We start from the raw sequence: 21,586 nt of genomic DNA on the forward strand, positions 1-21,586 counted from the left end.
CAGTGCCTCATTACTGTGTGACTGGACATTCAGACATTTTGGGCTTGTGAAGGCATCAGTTTTTGACCAGCAGTTAGCCTCAGGAAAGTCATATACAGGACAGTATTGATACCACTACTACAGAACAGTATTGTATCACCGTTTATTGCTGTATTCTGGATCAAATAAACCCAGGCTGATTTCATCCCTGTGTCTACGTTTGAATCCATCCAACCTGAGCGTCTGCCGGTCCGGTCTGCCCCACTGCTTGGATACGAAGGTAGGAAGTCACACAGCTATTGTTAGTTATACCTTCATTCGCCTTCATGTGGGAACAGAACACTTTAGTTACTGTATCATCATTGTTTTCAAGATTCTATAATATAAGGCGTAAAAGGCGTTTATTAAAATCTTATATGAAAACTATAGAGCTATGTAAACTAGTTTACACCAGGAAAAAGGCGATAGAATAGAAACAGAAAATGTGAAAAACAAGTCTTAATACCTGCAGTAAGGTAGAAATAAAAAAGTTAGTGATTCCAAGGTGAATCAAAGCCTCAATTGGACTCCACAACCATCGATCCCCTCTGGTCTCTTCAGGGATAATAGTTCATATAAAAATAAAAACATACAAGGAACCAATCAGACCAAAAATAAATTACAAATGTTCCTGACCCCTTATGCCAGATGTATACCTAGGTACTTCCGATTTGTTAATGACATCTTAATATTATGGCAAGGCCCTTAAAGCATCTTAATAAAATGATTCATTCAACCAACACACTACATTGCACAGTCAAATTCACTATGGATCATTCCACTTCTACCATTAACTATCTAGATGTTAGGATTTCAGTACAACATGGAGGTATTGAAACAGACCTATTTTGTAAACCCATGTATAGGAACAACCTTTTAAAAATAGATAGGTTGTGCTAGAGCAGTGATCCCCTACCAGTGGCTTGTGGTAAGGTGTACGTGGGAGAGACCATTCATCTGGTCAAACACCAAATTAAAGAGCACAAAAACTCCATCAGAACTAGACATTTTGTTGCAGTGGAGTAACTATAGAGGTAGCACATTGGCTTCCTCCTAAGCATAGAGAGCACCCCTCCCCAGACTTTGGTTTGTTGAAAATAAACATTCAATATCACAGCTAAGGTACTTGGATGTAGTGGACCAGGCCATTGGGGGGGAAACAGATAATGGAATTGGAAAAAAAATAAGCCCTTTGGATTAAACATCTAGTTAGTCTACACCCAAATGTTATTTATGAAACATGGAGTATCAAATCTTCTTTTGAAATATTAATAGATATCCTATAGATATGAAATATTGAATTGAACTGACCTGCTGCTGTAAGTTTCCTCTTTTACTATGAAAATGTCAATATAAGAGCCTTAGATAGTTACCTACTGTTTGCACACTTAGTGGCAGAATTATTAAGGATCGAATTGAAAATTTTAATACACATTTTTTTATAGTCAAAACTTTCGAATTCGACTAGGGAGTTATCCAAACTCGAGTTTTTTTAAAAAGTGTCAATTCTATTTTTGAGATTAATCACACTCTGGCCCTTTAAGAATTTGAATTCAACCTAAAAATATTTAAGTTTAAGCTTTTTAAGACAATGGGAGAGGTCCAGGGATCATTTTGGAGATCTTTGCAGCCTTCCTGACATTTGAGTTTTTTTCTGAGAAAAAACTCAAATCGAGTTTGATCGAATTGTATTTGCGTTTTTGGGTTGTTTCAATTTGTCCTAGTTGGAAAAATTTGATTTTTTTAATAAACTTTCGATTTGCCGAATTTCGAATTTATGGGAGTTTTAAAAAACTTGCATTAATTACAAATTTGACCCTTGATAAATGTGCCTCCCCATGCTATACTAACATATTTTAAAAGATTGTAAACAATATAATATGGGACCCTAGATAGGCTCCCTGTGAGCAGTTCTCTTTTGTGATATTTTTGAACTTTTATTGCTTGAACAATTTTTGAATTATTCTATTGGGACCCTAACACTAACTATTAGTGTTAATATTGGTCGCTAACACAAAAAAACATTTGCAATTCGTTCACAATGCGAATAAATGTTAGCAAAATGAATAATTTTGCCTTTGTGAAAACTTTGCCCCTCACGTGAGAGTAGTATAACGATTGTGAATCTTATAGTTTGTATGTAATAAAATGTCTTCATGAAAAAGTTGTTACGTTTGCACCAAAAATTTATGCCACCTTCATGCAGGTGTTAAAGGTTCACAATGTGCAATTAAGATTCCCAATGCAATAAAAGTCTAATGAAGACTATTACATTTTGACATGCAAATTTTTATTCATAAATTTGTTCTCTTTGCAATTTTTATTACATTACCCTCTATATGTCCACACTGGATGGAGGATGTTACACACTTTTGGATGGATTTTTATACCCTGGACTATCATGTCTTTTTTTGTTTTGTCTTTGAACAGTATGTTCCAGTATGGATTGAGGGAAACTGTAGTTCACCAACTTGTATGGCCCTTCATTATGATGTGACTAAAGGGTGGCTTAGGGTATTTAACCCTAAAGTTGTTAAAGGGGTTTGGCTCTGAAACATGTTGTGTAGAAAAATTAAATACATAGATACAAGGGATATATTCACGTGGCTGAGCCTACAAACTTTGTTTCTACAAACTTTATCTGTTTTGCTGTGATAAAGTGCCTTCTGACACAAATTGCATAAGGCAATGTTTTATAAGATTTATTGAATGAACCTTTTTGCTGTGCTTTGATACCCTGTTATTCCATCGCGGACAATGGAATAAACTGCCCTTTGTACACAAATACACAAACAATTAGCTTGTTAGTGGCCAACCTTAAGATTATGTCAGCTTCCACAAATAAGATGTTCAGTGAGCAGAGTAACCTGTTCCTATAATGTCCATTTAAACACACTTTTTTTAGCATCAAGTTCCCGCAAACGCAACTTGTAAATATCTGTTCCCTAATGTTATTACCAGAATTCTAGTTTTATAGCTCATTTACACACATGCATGCTTATGTACAGTACTAAACAAACATACAACAATTAGGTAGTTGGAGTTTCCATTATTGTTACATAAACCACATCACATGAGCAATGATGCTTTCAAGTTGAATGGGTGGACTCATGGCTGGATATTGTATTTCTACAGCCCTGGTTCCTGCATAATAGATTAAGATGAGACAACAGTGTGTAACAGGAACAAAGATTAAAGTAGAAGAGTGAATAATTTACTCTCAGGAATGGTCCTTGTTCTGTAATACGAGCCAAATGAGATACACTTATGTAGATAGGATACTGACAAACCGAATGGTATAGTCTTACATTCCATCAGTAGTGATTGCACAGCACTTGGAGGGATCTGACAGGGAACCTAGATAATTAAGCAATCAGAAAAGTAGTCAAGTCTGGTAACTCTGAAGGCTTCATCTTCCTGCGACATGGAGAAATGGATCATGGATTAATAAGGAGCTATTATTTTAAAACATTTTTAGCACTTCTTTATTTTCTCCCATCAGTTTCTTGGGGTAAGCAACAACTTCAAGCAATGTGTAACATTAAGACTAAGCAGATATTTCTTGTGTCTTTGTGTATCTCTAATATCCTTTGTATATTACACAGCATAGTTTTTAAACATCTTCCCTACCTACAGTAAATAATGATTGGTTAAAAAAAGTTAAAAGGTTGAACTTGAGGGACATGTGTCTTTTTTTTAACCTAACTTACTATGTTACTATGTATAAGTGTTGTCTTTGAAAAATGATGTGCCGGGAAAGAAACTTAGCCCTTGAATATAAAAAGGTTAACATAAAATATCTGTTCACACAGTGTTTAGAAGGGTGTTCTTATTTTGAACATTCAATGTGCAGGTATACGATCGTTTCACAGTATTTCTTTTCCGTTGTGTTTCCTCCACCTCCAAATCAATCTATTTTTATTAGGTATTTATTTTTAGGATTTTCAGCTATAAAAACTATTGTAATAATCTTCTACTGCCTTGACAAGTAATAATGCCGGAAATTGTATTTCAAAGATGTGTTTAAGGTGTATGCTACATACGTAACTACTGTATTTCCACAGTTAAAGCATCCTAGTGATTTTAACCTTAATTATCATGCCAAAAGGGACAAAAAGAACATTAACATCAAAAAATTAAATTCTTGAAGTGCATTTTGGTGTATGTAATTTTGATTTGAATGGCTAAAGAAAGCATCTTTTGCCCTTATATTTTAATATGTTAGAGTGTTAAAGAGTGGAATATCAAGTCAGACAATGGCTTCAGATGTTGCAACCCTGAAGCTGAGATGGAAACAACAGTACTTTTCATTCATATATGGCCACTCAGCTCTGTTCCTGGCTGAACTGATACCTGTAACAGCTATACATTGCAATTTGTACAGTATATACATACTGTGAGATTCAGGTTAGCAGGAATCAAGAGCACAGCACGGTTTAAGCACACAAACATAATTCAAAGGCCAACTTTACAAGTTTTATGCAGCTTGGCTGGCTTTTATTATAAACAAAAAAAATAAAACCGGCTCAGCACACTTGCTTCAATATAGGAATAGCAGTCCCGCTTAAACACCGATGTTGGTGTTTATAGAAACAACAATGTCCAGCACTTACAGCTCTAGCTGTATTTAGTCCCAAAGTCCTCTGTTAAACTTCAATCCACAGTCTCATAGGAGGGTTTTTCCAGTTCTTTCTTTCAGTCACTTGGTGATCCTCCATATACTGTAGTTGCAGCTTATCATGGGAAACCCAGTCTATTTCTCAGCTCCTCACACACACAGTCCCACACTGGGAAAGCTGTTTAAATTAGCCCACCTGACTCCAAGAAAACCTGGACCGGCTGCATGGCCCGGAACCATTCTAACAGAAACCTGGGAAAAATATAAACTTCGTCCAGGACTTTCCCAGGGATTCTGTTAGCCATTCTATTACAATACAGATAATAACACAGTTCTGCTAATAGAAACTGTCAGCTATAAAAACTGTAGTTATCATTAGAAGATATTTTGATTGACTGGCTGCATGATGTGATAAAATTCTGCCTTCTACCTGTAGAGAAATGGATGTGTTTTCATAATTTGATTCCATAAAAAGTGTACTTCACAGTAGTTAAAACATCTCTTACCTTGTTTTTAACCTTTTAACTTTTATGCAGAGAAAAATACTTTACATGAACAACGCCATAATGCACACGGCATAATTTATACAATATTAAAAATAGCATACAATATCAACCACCCTTTAATTATACATGGCAAGCAAGATATCAACAAGGAGCGGATACACCTACCAGTAAAATGAGAATGGCCCCAACGTTTCGGCACCAAGGCCTTTGTCAAGGGGATTCCCCTTGATATAGGTTACCTTTGGTAGGGGTAACATTTGTTCTTGCACCTCTAATTACTTTTTGAAAGTTTTGGTGTGCCCTCCATTCGCTATTAATTTTAACCTTTTAACTGCCAGGAACTTAGGCCCTATACTTCTGGGTTCTATACATTTGAATGTACAAAACATATTGCACCCCAGCAATTAAAGGGTTATGAAGATATATCTTGGAAAAAAAGTTTTGTTTGTATGCCACTACCAATATGGCTTATTAATATTTTCCACTTCTGCCACTTTATTCCAGGTCAGGTAACAAAAGAGTTGACTATAAATGGAGTGGTCATACAATCTGTGGAACTCAAGTGTAACGATGATGATACTCCTTCCATTTACTTCTGGTATTTCATAAAGTATGGAACAGACAAACCTGTATCAATTGCCACTAGTTTTCATGGAGTGCAGAGTGTTGCTGTCCTACTGGGAGATGTCAGTCTGAATGGAAGTAACTTGGTTATAGACAATCTACAGATGGTAGCCGAAGGACGTTACATGTGCCATACAGAAGAAGTCACTACATACATCGACCTCGCAGTATTAGGTAATAATAACTACTGTGCTATTCTTGTTCCATTTCTGTTGTTTTTGTTAGCAAATGCCGTGGGGCTGAGCAAATACTAAATTTGCCATAATGTCAAATCAAGAATCACTACTGGGTTAAGTCTGTAAAATGAATAACAACGTTTGTATATATACATATGCTTACAAGAAAATAAGTTTGTAAGAACATAAGTACTGGGGTTACAAAAAAGTACAGAAGCACAACAATCACAAACAGGATATGTATCATTTCAAGTACATCGGCTTCTGATATGGGTACAGGTTTGGTAGGTAATGTCCTGACTTGTGTAGCACATTAGGTTACATGCAGGCCTGATATACAAGTTGAGCCATACATTAATGCCTCTAGCAATCTGCCATGAACAGTTCAGCATGCCACGCAATCCATAACACTAGTAAGCAGCTTATCTGACACATTGGGTTAATTTCAATTCAATGAGAAAAAGTTTTATCTCATGGATGAGATTCAATTTGAGATGCAATTAAATTCAGAAAAACTTATGCCACTGTTTATCATGTGAACACTCTATTAAAGTCTATGGGAAAAAACTGAATTTGGATAAAAAAAAATTCTCATCGAATTGAATCTTTTCCATGAGTTTTCACATGATAAACTATGAGACAACTTTTTATCACTGAATTGAATCTGGTCCATTGTGTAAAGAAGGAAAGTGCAGAAATAATGTTCATGTCATTTTATAAAGAAAGGAAATAGACGAAATGGTTGATTTACTAATGAAAGGGGCAAGGTTTTCACAAACCAGCATATCTAATAGATTGTGTGAAGAAGGAAAGTGTAGTATATAACATTGTTATATACAATATTGTTACTTTTTATTAAAAGGAAAAGAGACAAAAGGGTTGATTTACTAATGAAAGGCTCAAGGTTTGCACATACACAGAGCAGGTGGACTCTGCATCGTTATGCCAGCTGGGCCTAAAATGACCCGATCCGGTGTAAGGGGCAGAACACATTATAAAGAAGTATGTAATTTAACTCCGCCCTATGGCTTAATAGACTTTGGAGTGTTTTGTGTCTCTTAGCATATCATAGCTTCCTTAGAATATTCCAGGGGAGAGCCACGTCTTATATGTAAATGCTATATGAACAGATTAGTAACAGTTGCCTTTTGGCTTGAGGTTAGAGTCATCCCAAGTACCAGGGCCAGAGCCAAGGGTAGACAGAAGAGGCACCTGCCTGGGGTGCAACTGGGGGGAATTAGTGCTAGGCAGGTACCTCTTGAGGAATCTTCTGCTTCCATGACACCTGGAGATATCTGGAAAAAAAAAGAGTGCGCTCTCATTGAGCAAAAGAAGCCTGTAAGTGCTAATAGTAACTCTTATATCTAGCACCTCTGCAGGCACATTTCTAATTGCATAAAAAGTACAACAAATAGAACTCGATACTGACACGTGAACATATTGATCTTGTTTTGTAGATTGCAGATTAATTGGATTTATTTATCTATAATACATTGAATTATATCCTTACAAAGAGAGCTTGATGATGTCATCAGTTATAATCAGTGCTTAGTGATATCATTTCTGCCACATGAAACTTGTGTATCCGAATAAATGATTACCGATATGAAGATATTAGACGTCACCTCATAGTTCCATGACTTGCATAATGGACTTGGAACTACTTGGTAACTTATAATAGCCTCATATTTTACAATAGGGAGAACATTATTTGCTATATATACAAAAGAACATTGAATATCCTGTAAAATATATCTTTGTAAATGGTGCATAGGTATGTCATCAGTTATTAGCAATTCTTAGTGATGTGCTTTCTGTTACATGCCATGCTGAAACTTGAAATGTAATAAATAATGTAACCCCTTGTTAAATATGAGATTATTAAAACTCACCTTGGAAACTTCTTAGTAGCTTATAATAACCTTTTATTTTACAATAGGGGTTCATTATTCACTATATAATAGGGTGCACCTATGTTCTCTTCTGCAGGCCCCACAAGAAGCCGTTGTCTCAAAACATTGTTATTGTCTTGCAGTGCCTGTTTTGACCCCCACCTTACAAATTAATGTATCAGTACCCCAGGAAGGATCTCCAGTCATGCTAAGCTGCGATGTTAAAAATGGTACAGGTCCAATTGAATATATCTGGCAGAGAACTGTCATCCAGGAGGGAACATTTCCTGTGGAGGGTTCAGGAAGTGTCATTGTCCTGGCAGCAGTGAACAGATCCCACACAGGCTGGTATACCTGCACTGTCAAAAATGCAGTGAATCAGCAGGTTAGCATCAGACATTATCTGGAAGTCATTTGTAAGTAACATTGTCTTTTCTCTTTTTTCCATGTTTGCCATTGCTTATCAATAAAATTATTTAGCCCAACTCATTTATTTCAAAGAGGAAACAAGTTTTCTGCAGATAATAATTAATAATAATAATTTAGCCCTGAGGTGTTTGCGTAACAGAATTTGACAATAAAACATCTATAGCAACTGAATTCTCAGCATGTATGAAAACTACTGAAATATGGAACATTTTATTTATTGCCCAATTATTGTCTCTATAAAAATATATTGCATATGCTCATATGTAAAACCCTGCCGCATGTAAATAAACCATTTTCATAATAGTTTACTTTTTAGTAGTATGTCCGATTGGGTTAAATAGAAATCTGTTCTCCCATCATCTGATCAACAGGTGTTGAGTGCTAGGGAGCACAGAATCAGTGGTTAATATTGTTTAGTTTAGGGTGATACCAGATCATAGTTGTGAGATTAACTAGTGGAAATTTGAAAATCTTCCTCAAATTAGGTATTTTTGAAATAATAAATGGCTTGAAATGTACTTAGCCTGATTTATTTCCCTGCAGAAAACACTTGTTGTTTAGTATTTCAGTCAAATTATGTAACCAGTGCTGTATTCTGTTGTTATCGTTTGACCAAGTGGCTCCCTTAACAGAGCAGTTTTCTCCTGCTACAAGTGATTACTCCAGTGAGTCTGTGACATACAGCATAAGTAAATTGTTTGCAAATGAAAAATAGAAATGTTTAGCTGCAACATTGTTAACCCCATAAAACGAAATAACGACTAAAGCGTATTTATGAAATAATTTGAACCATTTAGCCCCTCTCTGCAGCATTTGCCACTATGGGTTGCCTTTTAGTCCTTAGTGCTGCATGGCACAATCCGTAACCCAGAAACATTATGGGGCAGATTTATCAAGGGTCGAATTTCGAAGTGCAAAAAACGTAGAAATTTGACCATCGAATAGGCTAGTTCGACATTCAAAGTCGAATTTGTAGGATTTTTATGATCGAACGATCGTACTACGATCGTACTACTATCGCACTTTGATCGTACTTCGAATCGAACGATTCAAACTAATTAATCGTATGATTTGACTTTGACTTCTCAAAACTTAGCCAACTGTTGGCTATAGGTTCTAGGAGGTTACCATAGGCTAACATCGCAATTCGGCAGGTTTCAGGTGGCGAAGTGTCGAAGTTGAAGTTTTTTAAAGAGACAGTTTGATAATTGTTTTCTTTTTAACTACAGCCCTCTGTCCTTAATACAGAATGGGTTCATTTTTAAGGGGCAGATTTATAAAAGTTTGAGTTGTGTTTTCTGTGACAAATTTTATTTTATTTTTTTTATTTTTTTTTTAAAAATTGGATTTTTAGAGATTTATTATACCCCTTCCCTGAAAATAGCTCGAAACCGATACACCATCAAAAACCTGTCGAGGACATGTAGAAGTCAATGGCAGAGGTCCCGTGAACTATTTGAAGATGTAAATAGCCTAAATGATTTTCGAGTTTTTTCTGTGGGTTTCATCTGAAAACTCGTTCAATTCAAACTATGTGAGGTTTTTTATTGCCAAAAACTCGATCAATTCGAATTTTTCGGTTGTTAACCCTAAACTCACTGATTTAAGTTTTTTCTAAAGGAAAGGTATTTTTACTTGGGGTGCCAAAAGTTAGGCACCCCAAATGATTGCATGTACTTACCTGAAACCCCGTGCCGGTGCACCTATTAGGAGAAAAATGCACTGGCCCGGGATTCTTCCAGAGTCCCCCACAGATCGCTAGTCTTCTGCTTCATCTTTTCTCTTGCGGCTGTGCATGCACAGTAGTGTAAAAGCCAAACTTTAACGAAAAAGCCAGCTATTTCATTCAACTGCACTAGCGTCTGCCCCGGGAAATTTGAAGATAGAAGAAGCTGATAGACTATCTCTCTGTGATGCTCGCTGTAAGAATCCTGGGCCGGTGTAGTTTTCTCCTAATAGGTGCACCGACCCAGGGTTTCAGATAAGTAAATGCGATCACTTGGAGGTGCCTAACTTTTGGCACCCCCAAGTAAAAAGACCTTTCCTTCTCCTTTAAATTAGAAACCATTCTACTTATGAGTTCATTTGAGGTATAAGAAACTGCCGAGTTCATTTACAAGTCAATGGCAGAGGTCCGTTGAGCCATTTGGAGATAGCCTTCGTGACATTGAAGTTTTTTTCGGGAGAAAAACTTGATTCGGATGAATCGAATACGATTAGAATTTTCGGGTCTAAACCATTCGATCGAATATTGGACATTCAATTTTTTTCTCAAACAATCTCACAGTTGAATTGTGAGTATATTTGAATTAAACAAAATACAAGTGAATTCAAAATTCGACCTTTGATAAATGGGCTTCCCAATGTCTATGTTTGTGTAAGCTGCTCATATTGCTGCTTAATATAATCAATAGTGGTATTTGCTTAAAGAGGTTGTTCACCTTTAAAGTAAATCTTAGTATAGAATGGCTAATTCTAATCAACTTTTAAATAAATAATGGTTTATTTTTCTTTCAGATGGCCCAGATGAACCAGTCATCAGTATCCAGCCATATGCCATTAGTGAGAATGGATTTGCAGCCAATGAGCAGGAAGAGGTCATTCTGAACTGCATAGCCTCTTCCAATCCTCCCTGCCAATATGTCTGGCTTTATAACAATTCTCAGGTCTATGATGGCCAGATGTATATCATTCGAAAGATCTCCCGAAGTCACACTGGCATGTACACTTGCTTGGCAAAGAATGGTCACCTGGACACACACACAACACTTACTGTCAGTCTCACCGTGTACTGTAAGTGAGCCACATGCTTTATATGAACTAATTAGTGTCTATTTATAATCTACCAGATATAAGTACCTATGAAAAAAAGCCCATATAGTGATTAAATGCTGAACTCTTCTCTTATTTCATGTTTTGTTCATCATACTGGCTACAGCACCTCTAAATATTTTATACGCTCATTGTGTAAATTAATTTTATCGAGATGTTGAAATCAGATTTTTTTGCCCACCCCCCATTTTCTCATCAAAAGACCAATATAAGCACCAGTGTGGGCCTGTTCAGGAGCAGAATAGTGAAATCATATGTAATATTCCACTATGGCATTTTAACTGCTATCCGAATCAGGTGGAATTTTAAATACCATTAAAAAAATATTGTAGGACATGGACTGAAAATTAGAATTAGGTGACAAATATTGGAAACTGTTGTTGATTGTTGACACAATTCCAAAAATATCTAGTACAGCTGAGCTTTCAGATGTATTTAGAAGAGCAAACATTATCCTCAAACCTTACTGTAACTGGCATTCAGGCTGAGCCTCCCCTGCTTCAAGCCCTTCCAAGTAAACCAGTTTGGGAACCACTAGCATAGATTATGGAGACACCATGACATCATGCTTTATTTTTCCTATTCCAATGGAAATTTTTCACAAATATATATATATATATATATATATATATATATATATATATATATATATATATATATATATATATATATATATATATATATATATCTTGTATGGCATGAGCACATCTACCACATGCCTTTTGTTATTTCTATACACCATTTTCTTTCATGAAATGTGTCTTAAAGGAGAAGGAAAACTACTGAGGCATTTTATTGCCATTAGATTAGCTGCAATAGTGCAAGCTAGAATGCTATATCTTTTCTGTAGAATGTTTAACCATCCCCCTCTCCACTTGCTAACGCGGGCATGTGTGTCGCTGCGAAAAGTTTGCAGCTGGCACTTGATATTACCTGGAGCAGAGTGACTTTAGAGGAAGCAGACCCCACGGTCCAGGCCCCTTGTTCCTCGGGGGGTCTGCTTCCTCGAAAGTTACACCACTGACCCCTCTTGCAGCAGTTAGGATATGATTTATCTGTTGTTGATTTGGATTCTCAAGTTTAGGGACCCAGTCCCCCACCACAGATATCTCTGGGTCCAGTCTAAACTTTTCAAAGGTCACTCTCTCCACCTATTTTTTTTACTTATGTCAAAAGGGAATACCTTTCGTACCCCAAAATTTATGGATTAAAGAACCCTCTAGTTTCCCACATTTTTAGCATGTAGACTATCTATGTTGGAGATGCGGGGAAAGCTATCCAATCTAAAGCCACTGGCATAAAAGTCACCATACCATCATGAGATATACATACAGTAGATACCTAAGATTTCTTGAACCAAGGGTTTTTTTCAGCTCCCAGTGTGTTGAGTATTGTATTTCTTATTTTTTAAACAGTGTAGATGTGCATGAGTGTGTAGCTTTTCTTTTGATACTTTGCTCTTTACCAACAAAACGTTGACTGTTTTTTCCCATAGAGACATGATTCACTTACTGCACTTAATTTATATCACAGAGTTATGGTTTTCATACATTTTAAAGTGGTTTTGTTTGCTTTTTTTTGCTTTGTTTATGTTAATTTCTGGCCTTTCCATCCTGTGGTGCTGTAAATGAGCCTTTCATCAAAATGATTGTTATTATCTTGATTCTTTTGACATTTACAGGTTGATATTGATGCTTAATTTAGAATTAGAGCCATAAAACAAGACAGGGCCACTGCAATTTTTGTTAGAAAGGAAATACAAAATAGTTATTATAACTTTTAGGTACACACAAACTATTTTGAGATTGGCAGCTCTTAAATGTTGGTGGTGATGGAGGCAACAATGACTTCAGACTACTGCTTGCATTAGCTTACAAGACATCTGTATACACTGCAAATACACTAAAAACTATGCATTAAAATCAACTCTACTACAAATATGTGAAAATTCATTACTATACTCATTCTTTATTTGATCTATTATCAATTTATTCTTGTAACATTCTTTCACATAGTCATATGTAGGGAATGGTTTTACTGGGAGCCTGTTTGCATATCTAAAAAATACATCCTTTGGAAAAGTAGTAGTGCAAAGAGAATAAAGAGTATGTAGGGAATCAAAGATTTTTTTTGTGACCCTGAAAGCCACTGCAGTATTCCATATAAAACATAGACATGGAACAAACCTTGGAATCTATACAGAGTGTGACATGAGAAGTTGTTCCCTGTCTGTCTGTGTCTTACTGATTCATATCACACTTTACAGCACCTTTTTTTAAAAAAAACAAAAAAAAAACAACATTTTCAGACATACACATGCTGATATGCAGGCTTTTATTGCACTTCCTCACACGTCTATCCAATTAATAATTGTGTTGCGTTTCACATTAATTAATGACCTTTGAATGTCTCTGTATTTGTTGTTGTGCTGTGTAATTTGTGCATTTTAAATAAATCACATAATCATATTGCATGTTTCCCAGATTTGGGTTCTTATTTCATTTTGGCTTATGCATAATATTAAATGATTCTAAATTGAAGTGGATATGGTGCATAGTGTAGAATTGTTCTGGCATAGGGAGAACTCAATCTCGCTTTACACTCCTCATAAGTTAATGGTAAATTAAAAAATGATAGAAGTTGAAAACTTGCAGGACCAAAAGTTGACTGTTTGTTGCATTTATTCTTCCCGCTTTGACTAATGGCAGACCTGTGCTTGATAATGCTGTACAAAACTAGCATATATAAGCTCTTTTATACTGTGGACATACCTAAAAATAAACATCCTTATTCCTTGTAGGTATGGGCAAGGGCTGATTTTGCTGGTATCACATAATTCCCATTCAGGACTTTATACTTAAAAGCAGATGTGTCTGTGTTTAATAATCGATGTTGGATTCCTTTATTATGGAATTCCATTCAGAAACCACATTTAAGTGGATCTCCACCCAGTGTATTTTTGGAAGAATGAAAGAAAATATTATTCTAAATGATTTTCCATTATACCTCAATTAAAATGTTTTTTAGAGTAATTTGTACATTGTATTACTATTGAAAGCACACAAGGAATTGTGGGAATTACATGCTTGACTGGAGAAGACCCTAGCATCTGCTACATTGTTTTGAGAGTCAGCAGTGAGGAAAGGGACAAACAAGTACCGCTTTCAAGTACAATATATTTACCTGTACAAACATTATTAAAACGATTGAACATTTTTCATTAACGTATATTGGAAAGTTGCTTAGAAGCTTAGCAATCTATAATATATATGTGCGCACACACTGGGAGGAGGGCAAATCAATTGTATAATCATGTTTCTGGCATGTTGAATTAAATAAAAAACATTATTTGCTATTTTCTGTTGTCTATGAAGGTTTTCATTAATCAAGGTCATGATATACGGCAACTAGTAGTGACCAGTGTAAAGCAACTGCTTAGAAATTTTAACAAAAATCACCACTTATCCAGATTCCACAACAAATTCAAATATATCATGCTACTTTTAACCTTTCATTTTTCTTAAGTGTTCTGTCTGGAAACTGGAGGTTATGTGTTAGCTTTGAGTTAGTTGTTCACAATAAGCCCAGTTTATAGTGTTATATTTTACAGTGATCTTTTTGCATCTGGTAGTTTTTTTCTGTTTGTAGTAAACAGTAAACAATGAGCATGGACTGTTTTGACTATCCCTTGCAACTATATTCAGTAGATATTTTATTTAGAATCACTGTGCCTGACTTACAATTCTCCTCTGTGAGCACCTTCTTGAGTGTTGGGAGGGGGATCTTTCAGTTTCAGAAGCAGAATCACACCCACCCTGGAGCAGAAAATACTGGAGCAGTATAATGTTTTTATCACAGCTGAAAATAAGAATGCTTGCTAAGGGCAGATTTTTGCCCTAGGTAGATGGGTTGTTACCTGTCCGGTATTTTGTTGGCCTGGCCAGTACAATGATGCTTGATGCCAATGCCATTAATAACGCCAAAGTTTGCAACCCTCTTCATAATTACATCAATAGGAAACCATAGAAAAGAGCTTATATTCCCATTTTAGCCTTTACTAAATCGCTTGAAATGGGATTGTGTGCACCAAATAAAACAGAGAATGGATGTGTTGTGAATGCCTTGGATGTTAAAGATGCTGATTTAAAATTAGTATTTCCAATAATTTTGCTTGTATGTAAAGCCACTATTGCTGTTGTGATATATCTTTGCTTTGAGTGACTGTTATACGAATTGAAATTTGTTATTTTATGGATATTTTTTCAACTATTAACCATGTTGATACAGGCAATACTCACAAGCAATACACGTAAGTACCATGCACATTAGGGTGAAAAATATATACAGAATGGACATAGTACAGCTCTGTTTCTCTGCACCTTGGCTTGGACAGCAAATACAGTGCAAGGTGCAGTGTGCAGTATTTTATATGCAAGAAAGTCCTAAACCAGGTGTTAAGTACAGGGCTCTGGATGCTCTTTGCATTCACATGCACTCCAATGGATCTTCTTTCGAATTCACCGAAGGTAAGTTTTGCAATGGGTGCAAAAATAAAAGGAGGGTAAAGTATATAAAAATCATGACAGTATTTTGCATTTGAAGCTGCCTCCCATTTCTAAATGAGCTCTGTCATGGTTTTTGCAGTAAACATTCATTGTTTTTTTTCTTTAGAAAACAAATGTTCTTGTTTTAATATTATTTCTTTATTATAATGTGAATACCCAAATCTCTTTAAGAAATTCAATATATATAAAAGGCTACATGTTCATAGGATAAATTCCGTGCCCTACAATGTGTTATTCCTTGGACCTTTGTGTTAAATATACACATGCTACTCTGCCATTTCAAAGGCTTAATGTGAAATTAAAAAAACAAAAGAATCTTAACAGGAGTAGCTGTTACAATCCAGTTTTAATCTTAGTAAATAGAGTGCTATGGAAAAACAACTGCAAGAAATACGAACTTATAGTACTTTACTATATTATAGTTTGAAAATGGGCTTAAAATGATTTTAACGAGGGAACCCTGTACACCATAGTTTTATAGTTTTATAACAACTATCTATTTTGGATTTCTCAAATTTGAATCTCCATACTTTTAGTCTACTAAAACACATATTAAATTAACTTGATAGAAATGTACTGCCATCAATATCTTTGTTATTACAGAGAAGATATTTCTTAACTTTCTTAACTCTGGACTTTCTGCCACAATTCATTTTAACAGGGAACTAATGTTATCCTTGCTTGTTATATTGTTTGTGGAAGTCTTCTATCTCTTGTGCACAGATTTACCTGAAGGATCCCCCTTATGCACTGCAATGTCACATAACAACTACAAAGAGGTGGCTCTTTGGTGTTCATGGACTGGTGGACTTCCTCTCATGAAGCTTCAGTGGCTGAAAATAAGTGAAGATGATAAAGTCACTGTGTCATACTCAAATGCAACAAAAATAATAAAAGGGGAAGACATAATAAATGGGAGCAGATACACATGCAAGATCTCTCATCCAGCCCTCAAACAAGATATCCTTTGCAGTACAACTGTTTGTAAGTACTTATTCCATTATTTTCCTCCTTTCTTGTAGCTGATACAGCAATATATTACTTGTCCATATTCGCAGCAATTCGCAGCAATAATATGTGTTCATTTTGTTAAAAAAAAGCTTTTCTGCATTTTAAATAATTAAGAAAGAAGGAGTGAAGAGAGAAGTTGTCTTACATTATTCAAGAACAGCAAAATATAGTGCATTTACCATGGGTGATACTAAAAGGCTTTGAACTGATTTTGTAGTCTATCAGGGCAAATGGGCAAGCTCACTTGAGGTCTGCTGCTGTCTCAGGCAGATCTAGCCATGGACCCCATGTTGTCGAGAATGTACCTGGACTCCCTCTAGCTATGTACACTGCATACTACAGGTGAGGAATCTCACTGATGGATTTTTTCAAAACTGTTGGTGGCTCAGTAGCCTTTCAGGTTACGGTAAAGATATAGGCTTAGGCATAGTACAGCATTTGTAAACAGAACATTCTCTGATATGACTTGAGGGTAAGCGGGTCCAAATGACCCATTAGGCACAGCTCCAGACATAGTATATTTGGAAAATCAAATTAGATATGTATAAAGTCCAGGATCTTGATGCAAAAATACTGGATGTAGGAACAGTTCCAGAACACAAGTTATAGGGTCCTCACCTCCACTCCACACACACACAAGTATTGGGGTACCCTGGTATCTTTTAGCCAGTCTGTAGGGGGTCAAATAAGTTCTGTGGAGGAACTTTATTTTGATCACCCTGTCCCTGTTTGATATTGTAAGTTCAGGAACTTGATCAATTATCCAGGTTTCCTCATCTACTGGATATTAGCAGCCCAATTAAGACAAATCCTGTTCAGGTTGAGTTTCTGAGGGTTAGAATTTATCAGGGTGGTAGCCTTCAACAACCAAGGCTGTGTAAGGTAGAACTCAAGTGTACTCTGGGAAATATCTGAGGGCCTAATTGGAAACTGGACCTGGGAAGCATGCAGCTGGATATATCTGTACAGCATACGGGATGGAAGCTCTTGGAATGATTTAAGCTGTCCCTCTTCCACCACTTGCCCTAGATATTTATCTGCCTCCAGGACCAACTCTAGTTGTCGGTAATGATGCATTGAATCCACTATTTTGGATTCAGCCGAACCCCCGAGGCATGAAGTTTGGCATGGCTAAGCCTTTTTGTTGTTGGAGATTGCACAGTGGTAAAGCTGATTTTGGGTGTCTGTCCAGCCCATATAAATGATGTAGTTATTTTATCAGTATGTTTAAACTATTTATGTGGTAGGTACACCAGGCATTATGGAACTTATCTTAAAACTTTGGAAAAAAGATTATTTTAGCTAAATTGGCTTTTCCAACTACAGATAAAAGTAGATTAGCCCAGGTAGCTGTCTTTATTATAAAAAGCCCTGTAGCACAGGGTCTAGCTTATCTGTCATGTAACTGGTTAAGTCTTTTTGCACTATTATCTCTAAATATTAAAAGGAACAGATCCATTGCAGTGAAAGGGAATCTTAGGTGCGTGGAAGGGCCATTCATCAATGGGGAAGATGGAGGACTTTTCCCAGTTCTCCCTAAGAACCAAAAAGCTTCCATAGAGGCCTCTGGGTCCACTAAATAGACTAAAGTGTCGCTGGCATATAAAGATACATTTTTTCCAGTTTTCCCAGCCTCAGACCTATTATATTAGGGTCTCTTCGAATCTTGATGACTACTGGCTCCATTTACTGTTCTCTTTTTCATTTCATAATAGATAACACATTTTTCTTTAGAAGTGCATTTCATTTTACTATTATTTCATTATTTTTCATCTTTATGTTAACAAACTGCTTTTTATATTCTCACATTTTAACAGGAGAGATACCAGGTCAGATGTTTATATAATTAAAGTTGTACTGAAATATCTTGCCTTATTTTAATTAGAAAAAAGTTATAGTAACATATTCTAGCAACATAAGGGAAGACTTTATGTGACTAATTCCTTCTAGCTACTAGATGCATAGCAAAAATAAGTCATGATCAGAAGTCCTCATCTACATCTACCAACCTTAGTTTTTCATTAATTTCAATTAATCTTGCATATACAGTTAAATATCGCTGTGTAATTTTATTTTTTGTCAAATAGATGAAATACTGAAACATTTAGTCTTTAAAGTGCTTATTGTTGCTTTTGTATCCATACATCAGCTATTCCTGAAGAAGGCCCAAATTGCTCAGCAGTAGCAACAAAACTAGATGAGTTTATCATGCTGACATGTGAATGGCAGGGAGGTCTCCCCCTCGTCATGCTCGATTGGAACAATAAACAAATTGGAGACTCCAAGGAATCCTCAAATATATATGTTTTCAAATCCAATACATCATATAATGGGAAATTATTTACCTGCAGAGCTCGTCACCCTCTGAGTAAAGAAACAAAGGAGTGCAATATCAGACTTGGTAAGAAATTACAACATTCAACAGGAAATGTAGAGCACCAATCATAATTCTGCATTCAGAGGTGACATTTATCCTGTGGCATTGAAGTTACACATAAAGGCTCACAAGTCAGTAGAGGCCTTTGACTTAACATGCTAGGGTGACCCATGCATTACTGCCACCTCTAGGCTGGTGGAAATTCCATGGTTCCCTAGTGTATACTTGTACACAGTTTATCAGCGCAGACTGTGCACATGCATTGCAGTTCTAACAACTGATAACTTGTGTAGATTTTAGAGAATCACAAATGAGGCTTATATTGTTCTGATGCTTTAATTGTGTGTGTTAATAGTTTCAAACATTGCAATAATGGTAGGTATTTACCAAGCCAAGTGAACTTTTTAAACATACAAATAAACACCTTTGTAGAACACTGACACATGCCTTTAACCAGGTATCTGTACCATGTGTAACCACTTGTATACTCTTGCTCCATTTGGCCCATGAATTGATGTGTTTGGTACATTGCTTGGACATATAAAAATGTAACAGCTTAAAAGAAAAAACTTTAAATCTGTAACTGCATGTGAGTGTTCATTATTGGAACTATATCCAGACTATCTAAATTGTCCTAAAGCATTGCATACCGGCAGTGTTTATTAAAACATCATTGGTGATCTTGCCCATAGAAACCGATCTGATTGGTTGTTATGGGCAACATCACCGGTGATGTTTGTCTCCACTGTAAATAAATATGTCCCTTTGCTCATGCTTTTTACAAAACTATGTCTGCAATCTGCAGGGCAGTTGGTGGTGCAAGCAAATACATGTATGCATAAAAAATGTTATCTTGGACACTACAATAATTGGTGTGTGCAATAGAATGCTTAGAGGGAACATTGCATACTGGTATAGTAATGTTAGTATTATCATACCCTGATGCAATATGGTGTTTAGTGGTACAAAGTACTGTGTATATGTATGTATGTGTGCATGTACATATATATTGTGATAGACCAAAACCAAAGGAATATGGGGAAAAGTCACCTTTAACTTAACATTTAGTATGATATATAATGGCCAATAATAAGCATCTTGGTATCTACAATTGGTCTTCATTATTTCTGTTTTTACAGTTTTTTTTAATTATTTGTATTTTTCTTCTGACTCTTTCCAGGTTTCAAATGGGGGGGGGTGATTGACCCATATAAAAAAAACAAACGGTCTTTTAATTTACCATTGGTGCTACTTTTAATTACTCATCTTTCTATTCAGACCATCTACTATTCATATTCCAGTCTCTTCTTCAAATCAATGCATGGTTGCTAGCACCCTAGCAACCAGATTGCTGAAGCTGCAAAGTGAAGAGGTGCTGAATAAAAAGCAAAATAACTCAAAAAACACAAATAATAAAAAATTAAAACCAATTGCAAATTGTCGCAGAATATCACTCTCTACATCATACTAAAAGTTAACTCCAAGGTGAACAAGCCCTTTAAATTGTGATTTCAAAAAGCTCTAATACCACTAAATTGCAACCATTAATAAATGAGCCCCCCTGTGTCTAAAAAAACTGGAGGAAAAGCCAGGAGGCTGAGCAATCCCCCAATTAAATATTGTGTATACAGGGGTGGCCCAACTTATGTGTTTTGTTACTGGTAGTCTATAATGGTTCCCATTATAGTGTAAGACTTCACCAAATGTTTAAAGGTAGCGTCAGAGAGCAGGGGTTACTGTTATGATTTGTGTTTTCTATACCGAATTGGGAATCCCCTTTTCAATAAATTGCTTAGTGTGAAGAAAATGTCTGTGGTGGGTCCTGCAAGATTACAATAAATATAAAAAGAATCTTAAAAAAAACTTTAAAGAACACAGATTTTAATAAACACAAAAGTCCAGGATCTTAAGGATGTCACAAAAAATTACAGATCATGCAAAGTTTCAAGGCTTATTCCTCCTTTCAAGAATAAATCAAATATCTGTTATAACAGAATTTAAAGCCCATATGGCTATACATAACCACACTCATAAGGATCAAACGCCTACAAGGTACAATTACACATGTTCCTTATTAACGTATGCATATAGCAGAGGGAAACACTAAAAAGCTTTGGCATACAGGACATTTCATATGTGACACTAAATAGGTAAATTACATGCTCAAATGTCTGTGGTCGATAGGGGGAAATCACTTGCCACATCCACAATAAGAGTAGTCAAAATAAATTGACATTGGCAAAGAAAGCGAGGAGTACCAGCACACTTCCAGGTGACTAGATGTAGCTATTTCCCTGGTGTCTCTTATGTATGCCAGTCTTTATGGACATTTGAGCATTTAAATGACATACTTAGTGTCACATGTGCAATGTAAAGAGGCATATATAGAGGAAGTTGTCATAAGCAATATAGCCATTAACAGGAAGTCATATTCCATAATGACAGGAAGTTCCCGGGTGCTTGCACCAAATATAATCACAAACAGAAATTGTAAATAACAGCCGCCTAAGAAACCAAAACATAGCAGATAGTTCTCAA

General features: G+C 36.0%; 1 protein-coding gene across 1 annotated transcript in view; it reads left to right on the forward strand.

Moving 5' to 3' along the window:
• Positions 1-786: 786 nt before the first annotated feature.
• The window catches only part of LOC108695821 (V-set and immunoglobulin domain-containing protein 10-like 2), a 36,887-nt gene continuing 16,087 nt past the window's right edge, over positions 787-21,586 (forward strand). Inside the window, exons 1-6 of the mRNA XM_041569035.1 lie at positions 787-847; positions 5,647-5,940; positions 7,978-8,250; positions 10,781-11,056; positions 16,384-16,644; positions 18,821-19,072. Of these exons, the coding sequence (XP_041424969.1) occupies positions 787-847; positions 5,647-5,940; positions 7,978-8,250; positions 10,781-11,056; positions 16,384-16,644; positions 18,821-19,072 (1,417 nt within the window). The remainder of the gene's footprint in view (positions 848-5,646; positions 5,941-7,977; positions 8,251-10,780; positions 11,057-16,383; positions 16,645-18,820; positions 19,073-21,586) is intronic.

The sequence above is a fragment of the Xenopus laevis genome, chromosome 7L (genome assembly GCF_017654675.1).
Source record: "Xenopus laevis strain J_2021 chromosome 7L, Xenopus_laevis_v10.1, whole genome shotgun sequence".
Classification (NCBI taxonomy): domain Eukaryota; kingdom Metazoa; phylum Chordata; class Amphibia; order Anura; family Pipidae; genus Xenopus; species Xenopus laevis.